Source organism: Berghia stephanieae, chromosome 14 (genome assembly GCF_034508935.2).
Source record: "Berghia stephanieae isolate SIO BIC M18660-M18661 chromosome 14, UCSD_Bste_1.3, whole genome shotgun sequence".
NCBI lineage: Eukaryota > Metazoa > Mollusca > Gastropoda > Nudibranchia > Aeolidiidae > Berghia > Berghia stephanieae.
Genome location: NC_088373.1, coordinates 16,357,585 through 16,365,084, shown reverse-complemented (window position 1 = coordinate 16,365,084; position 7,500 = coordinate 16,357,585). Strand labels below are relative to the sequence as shown.

Below are 7,500 nucleotides of genomic sequence, written 5' to 3'. Positions count from 1 at the left end.
ACTCTTTCCCCCTCCATAAAATCCATTTGGAAGAAGAAACGTTAACGTAACACATTGGATCAAGGGAAAAGACTGGAACAGTAAAAACAAGCGAGCAAAGCGTCACTACAAGTCAATAGGAAAAATATATGAAGAAAACTCATACCACCCTGGGTAAAGCACCGGGTAACAAAACCTACAGGGGGCAATCGGCGGACGACACATTGATGGGCGACACAGGATAGATAGATTATTTCAGTTAACACGTTTGTGCAATATAAAAAAACAAATCATGCCATAAGTAAGTATAAAATAGTGATGGTAGTTTTTTTTTTTTTTTTTGTTATGGCAGTAGTTGTTGTGGTTGTTCTTGGTGTTTTTGATGATGATAACGATGGTGGTAATAATAATGGTGAAGATGAAGATCATGATGAAATTTATGTTATAAGTACATAATAATAGATATTAAAATAAACATCCCACAATCCATGACTAAATCCTCTCTCTATCCCAGAAATAAAAAATGAATCCATGAAAACAGACAAATTGACCAAGCCATGCATGCACATTATTCACAAAAAGAAGAAAAGAAGGTGACTCTTCAGAGGTGGCCCTTTTGGGCCATACGTATGGCCATTGGAGCCAGCCCTGATTTTATCCTGCCTGGTTTCTGTGACATTCATACTGATAAACAGTCCGAACAATTAATTGCTTGCCACCATTTTGATAGAGCATTTTACAGTTTCAGTTAAAATAATAAATAGTATCCCACAATCCAAAGAATAAAAACCTAATATGATGAAATAAATAAATAAATAGGTAGATATATGAATAAATAACATTTATAAAAATTGACCGAGCCATGCACATAGTTTCTTCTCGAGCAACAGACATCCGTAATTTTTTTAAAATCAAGGAAGGATGAATTAAACCATTGGCGTTTGTTAATGTAGAATGAGTGAATTCCTGACCTCAACGTTGTAATCACCCAGGTACCCAAAATTGAATTGTAGTGCATCAGCATCAGGATAACTCAATTTTGGGGTATTTTTTTGCCTCGCTCAGCACATAGTTGAGTCATGGGACATGGCTCTTTACTCACACTCTCTCACTGTACTCACGTGTAAAACGAGTACCTGGCTGTTGTCTCTGTCCGAAATTTTTTTTTTGTAAAATTGCCTAACAGGCGTGGTGTCATGTCCGACGTGTTAAGTGTTGTTATTGACCAGGTACCCCTTGTAAAGCACTTTGAGCACGTTTAGTGGATATTGTGCAATATAAAAGCTTCCCTTTTTTTTAGCGCTTCAGATTATCTTTTTATCATGTGGAATACTGATAAAGCCAACAACATTGAACCAGAAAGACAGGTCTCTAAATATAGACATGATGTATTGAATTGAGTTAAAATATATCAATATTATATTCTTAAGACATACATGTTAGTTCTTTGAGGCAAATATCACTTAAAAACAAAATCCCCCCCCCCCCCTCCCACCCACCTAAAAATAAAAAATAAAAAAGAGAAAGAAACAGGAAATTAGACAAGAGAGAGAGAGAGAGAGAGAGAGAGAGAGAGAGAGAGAGAGGGAGAGAGAGAGAGGGAGAGAGAGAGAGAAGAGAGGGAGAGAGATAGAGAGATAGAGAGAGATAGATAGATAGATAGATAGAGAGAGAGAGAGAGAGAGAGAGAGAGAGAGAGAGAGAGAGAGAGAGAGAGAGAGAGAGAGAGAGAGAGAGATAGAGAGAGAGAGAGAGATAGAGAGAGATAGATAGAGAGATAGAGAGAGATAGAGAGATAGAGAGAGATAGATAGATAGAGAGAGAGAGAGAGAGAGAGAGAAACGAAAAACTTCCTCAGAAAATCCAAAAACAAAGAAAAGAATCAAATTAGGATCGATACAGCACATCGTTCTAGCACCCACCCTATGCCTATAACACTCATAGCATACTACTTAAACATATTCTTAGGTAAATATAACAGTATTGAAGGGATCAGGAACCCACCCCCCTCGAAAAAAACAAAAAAAAGGCAGGTTGATAGATGGGTCTAGGTAGATATTCATACATTATCACTAGAGAGCGGTGAGGAATGCCTGAAGTCTTGGATTCTATTATAAATATTAACGAAAAAGTAAAACTGGACGGGCTTTGGATGTGAAACACTACAATAATAGACCTTTTGAGTACAAACAATACCTATTTTGCTGATGAAGGGTTTGTACCTGAAATTTCCATTGTTTGTACCGTACCCATCCGAAGCCTCTCCATTTTCACCTCTTCGTTAGTATTTATACGTCAACATTGCATTTTAATTAATCAAACACTAGCTACTTCGTTCATTATAAACGTTTTAGTGTTCTCACGCATTCGATGCAGATATTGCCAAGGGTGAGTGAAATAATTGTCCATCATAAAATCAACTTTTGAACATACATCTTAATATTCATTAGTAGAATACCTATAACCAGGGATGCTAATTTTAAAAAAAAAAATATTTTTTAAACAGAAAACGAAATTAATTAATCAATTACTTAATGAATAAAAATAGGGCTCATGTCATGTTATTCAACACATCACTACAACAACAACATCCGTCTTCGGCTAACACGACATGAAATGACGTGAATGACTGTCAATGCCTGTTGCATAATGCGATGTGGTCTAGTGGTATGACATTCGCTTTCAGATCGGAAGGTCCTGAGTTCTATAAAAAAGGGTTTTACACAAAAGTCATATCAGCGCCAGAAAAAAAAAGAAGAAAATAGGATAGTAAAAAGTTCTAGAATTACAATTAAAGCACACAAGAAAAGGTAAGACAAAGGGGAATTGGTTCAAATAGTAAACAGATGTAGATTCCAAGAGCACACTGTCAAAGTATACTTAGTTTGAGATCACCTAAAAGTCTCATCCAGACACAAACACAGGTTTCCACTAAGGGGGATACACTCAAATGTTTACAAATCATATATAATAGGTTTTAAAAAAAACATAATACAGTGCATAACAATTTACAAGACAAAAAATCATCTCCCAAAACTCTAACTATACATTTGACTGGTTCCTTCCCAGCTAGGGTATCCGGCCAGGACCAGGACAAAACCAAGAAATCTCATTCCAAGACATAGACAGAAAGCATGTTGGAAAACAGATACAGGGGGGTGGGGGGGGGGGAAATAGAAGACACAGTAAGTGCCTCCCTGCCCACGATAGGAGACCAGGAACCCCCACCCAGAAGTAACACTTAAAAATCACAAAGATTATGTAGTCTGGCATCCACAGTCACTTTCATCAATAAATTTGAATGGCTTAGAGATGCTCATCAACTTTTGAAATCGGAGCTAAAATTTCGGAATTCTTCAGACTTTTTCGTAATATTAGGCAGGTCCGAGTCTATGGCTCTATTTTTCAAAGCTGCTACATCCATTTTATTTTCAATGCCTTTTACATAGCACTAATTTGATGGCGAGACATTTATAAGCTTCCCCTTTTAACATATCTACGTGTCAGTGCATGACAGAATCAGTCGGAAGGTGACAATTTTGGATTTGCATTTTTTTTTTTTTTTGGTGCATTTTCTGAAAGAATATTATGCTCCCCAAAGCATTTTAATCTTTATTTGAAGTAAATTGGGTGATTTTCATGAAGTCATGGTCAGAGATATAGGAAAGGTGTCCAGCACCTTGTCTCAAATTTCATACTTTTTTTTCTTGATTAACTGTAAACAAAATATTTCAAAGTGAAATTAAGCTTTGATATTTCCCTGAAGATGTACAAAAAGGGTTGATTTAATCATTTATGACAAGAACTCATTTTTGACAAAAATTGACTTTCTAACTAAACTTGGCTATGTCTCAGTTCAAACCTTTTCACCATCCGACCGATTATGTCATTCACTGTAACATATATCATAATAGGGTGTGAAATGGGCTCACTGATTATGAGAGTGCTGCATAAATATCATTATCTATTTATTTTTTTGTCTTATTGTAGGAGATAACTAGCCCTGGTGATCTTGTCTGAGAAGAATATGGATAGTATGCGCTTGGCTAAGAAGCTCACAACATTGCCATCCAGAAGTATAATGGACTAACACACAAAACTGTGTAATTTTAAACGTTTATAGTCTGGTTAATAACGTTTAGTGAGAATTACTCATAAACGCAGATGGCAAAAAAACAATAACAAAGACCTGAGTGACGTCAACTTCATTCTATCTATACACAAACACATTTATATAACTCTTATTCAATGGCTTTTTACCAGTATTACCATGCCCTACGTGCTTTACAACATAGAATGAATACACAAGGCAATGAATGCATGCTGGAATCAAGGCAGTTGGTCAATTATTCCCCCACAAGGACAACCGTGTTTCTAATGAAGGGATGGAGGGAGTGGGGAGTGGAAGGGGAAGGAGAGATCTATGGGGAATAAAATCAATGCTTCATAGCTTTTCCCAAGGCCGCCAAGAAGGGGTGGGGAAGCGGGGAACCGTTTTGGCTCTCTGTTTCTCGATTTTCCTTTATTCATCCCATAGGGCAAATTTGTCTCTAGGGTCTATCCCAAGGGAAGACTGGAATAACCCAGGTGTCAGCCGCAGTGCAGCGCTGCAAATTGAGCTAGGACGAGGTGACTTGCTCAAGGCCACACAGCGCATCGGTGGGTGATCGAACTCGGTACCTTTCAGGTACGAAGCAAAGACCGTACCACTGAGCCACGCTGCCCCCAAAGTAGAGCACTCGCTTTACAAGCAAATTGGGCTGAGATCGATCTCAGATGAGGTCCAGATTTAAAAAGAGACTCCAGCATCCCAGAGATACTATTTGTGCGGCTATAACGTGGTCTAGTGGTTTGACACTCGCTTTCGGATCTGATTGGTCCTGGGTTCGAGCCCTGCTCGATAGGCGCATAGTTGAATCCTTGGAAAAGGCTCTTTACTTACATTCTCTCACCGTACTCAGGTGTAAAATGAGTACCTGGCCGTTAACAGAATAGTCCCTGTCTGTAAAAAAAAATATAATATTGCCTTACAGCATCATGTCTTCTCCTAAATGGTAAATGTTGCTGCTGGACAGGGACCCCTTGTAAAAGCGCTTAGAGCATGTTTAGTGGATATTGCGCTATATAAAAGCTCAATTTATTATTATTATTATTTACTACTGACTAAGCTATCCTGTTACCTCCTTAGAGACATGGTGCATTTATTGTGATCAGAGTTACTTTGGGACGTTTTTTAATTTTTTAAAAAGAATTCTTTATAATATATGCTTTAACTCACTGAATCCTAGAGATTTTTGCTACTTTTCAAAATTGGAAAAAAATGTAGTAAAAACGAGCATGTACAAAGTTTTATTCTCATTAATTGACATGTAAAAACTAAAAACATAAGCTTTGACACTACGCCAATAATTTGTCTCATAAAAATGTAATAAATAGGCATGGGGTAAAAGTAACCCGGGTATACTACGGATATAGTCGGTGTTAGGGTTGAGTGAGTTAAGTTGACACAGATACATGCATACACATGAATTCATCTCGTCTAACCTATGCACTATGAAATAATATAGCAAAGTGTGTGTTTTTTCAGAAACAAATATTTTTTTTGGTTGAGGTTTTGACATGAAGCACAAAAATACAATCTGGTGTGTACAAACTGGTGTGTACAAACTGGTGTGTAACTAACTCATCTTCTATCGGATTAATCATTCTCATTACGACAGAAAACATTTCAAGATGCAGATATTATCTCCATGATGATTCAGATACACACAAAAAAAAAACAAAAAGGGATACTCTGCAGTTGTGTTGCATTGCGAGAAAAGAACATGGAAGAAAGAAAGAAAGAAAAAAAAAATAAAAAAATCAAATAGAAACAATGAAAATCATAACAAAACGAAAAGTAGGAAGACAACAACAAACCTCTGCTGAATCGTTCTGCTGTGATGAAATAGAAAAAGATAGAGAAAAGACAACGAAATGAGGGGGGGAAATGACAATGAAGTAATTTTAAAAAATAAAATTATAATAATAAATAAATGAAAATACTTTTCTTTAAATAAAAAAGTATATACATACATGGATTTGGGGAGCCGTCTTATCTCAGTAAAAAATTCCTTTATTCATCCCATATGGCAAATTTAAATGTCTCTAGGGTCTATCCCAAGGGAAAACTGGAATAACCCAGGTGTCAGCCGCAGTGCAGCGCTGCAAATGGAGCTAGGACGAGGTGACTTGCTCAAGGCCACACAGCGCATCGGTGGGTGATCGAACTCGGTACCTTTCAGGTACGAAGCAAAGAGTGTACCACTGAGCCACGCTGCCCCCAAAGTAGAGCACTCGCTTTACAAGCAAATTGGGCTGAGATCGATCTCAGATGAGGTCCAGATTTCTTTTTTGTTTATTTTTCTGATCTGCCCATCCAGCAGTGATTGAATAGTTGGGTAGCTGGGTCTGTTAGATCTGGTGGAAAGTATTTTCCGAAAGACTAGCGGCTTACTATCCAAAGGGTAACAAATGATTGCTATTATTCTCCTTTTCGAGCTATAGAAATTGGGATAAACTTCGGCTGCATGGGCATGATGGCTCTGAAATCTTATTTTTCTTTTATTATGAATGTGTGACCATCGGCGGTTGACAACACAGTATAGTAGTATTAGTACCTGTAGATCACATTTTGAATGTCATTAATCAAGAGGAAAAAAATTAAAAGAAAGAAGAAAATAAATTAATCAGATATAGTGAATAATAAAAAAAAAAGACAACGAAACTAAAATACAAGACCAACATTTAAAAAAAAAAAAAAATACATTTCAGATTGTTAGCTAGCAACAGGGTGTCCTCAAAATCTGGCTTATTCTCTCTCTTAAAAAAAGAAGAATAAAAAAAACAAACCAACATTGAAAAAGAATAATAATAATAATAATAATAATAATAATAATAATAATAATAATAATAATAATAATAATAATAATAATAATAATGATAATAATAATAATAATAATAATAATAATAATGATAATAATAATAATAATACTTTTTTTTTAAAGCACAAGCGATACCTACATATAAATATTTCTTTAATTTCAATTTCAGACAAGTTTTTATTTTTCTTCAACATAACTACAAAAAAAAGTTAATTTGGTAATTCTTGATTTAATTTTGGCTGCCAAAATATTGGGGCACCCTGTGAGTGAAATGATTGTGAGTGAGGGAAAGAAAGGAAGATAAATGGGACATATTATGATATCACTACAATGGTCTTATACAGACTTGGTAAACATGGTATAACATATCACATATATATATATACACACAAACATATACATTATAAATTATAAAAACCATGAAATAATAGTGTTCAAATCTTTCACAAAAGGAGCTATTTGAAAATATTTCAAGTATAATTATGATAAACTTCTACAATATTGTTTTGAGCCTTCGCACCTGATGGGAATGAATACTCGAAACAATATTGTAGAAGTTGATCATAATTATATATATATATATATATATATATATATA

At 35.6% G+C, this 7,500-nt stretch overlaps 1 protein-coding gene across 20 annotated transcripts in view; it reads right to left on the bottom strand.

Annotated features, from left to right (window-relative positions):
• Window positions 1-7,500, bottom strand: part of LOC144959809 (ATP-binding cassette sub-family G member 4-like) — a 150,668-nt gene that overhangs the window by 21,957 nt on the left and 121,211 nt on the right. For 7 of the 20 annotated variants that reach the window (XM_078892562.1, XM_078892563.1, XM_078892564.1 and 4 more), the window contains 2 exons: window positions 5,899-5,916; window positions 146-175 (listed from right to left, as the gene is read on the bottom strand). The exons of 8 other annotated variants lie outside the window; for them this stretch is intronic. In XM_078892562.1, the coding sequence (XP_078748688.1) occupies window positions 146-175; window positions 5,899-5,916 (48 nt within the window). The remainder of the gene's footprint in view (window positions 1-145; window positions 176-5,898; window positions 5,917-7,500) is intronic. 5 more of the 20 variants (XM_078892571.1, XM_078892573.1, XM_078892572.1 and 2 more) reach the window with 3 other exon arrangements.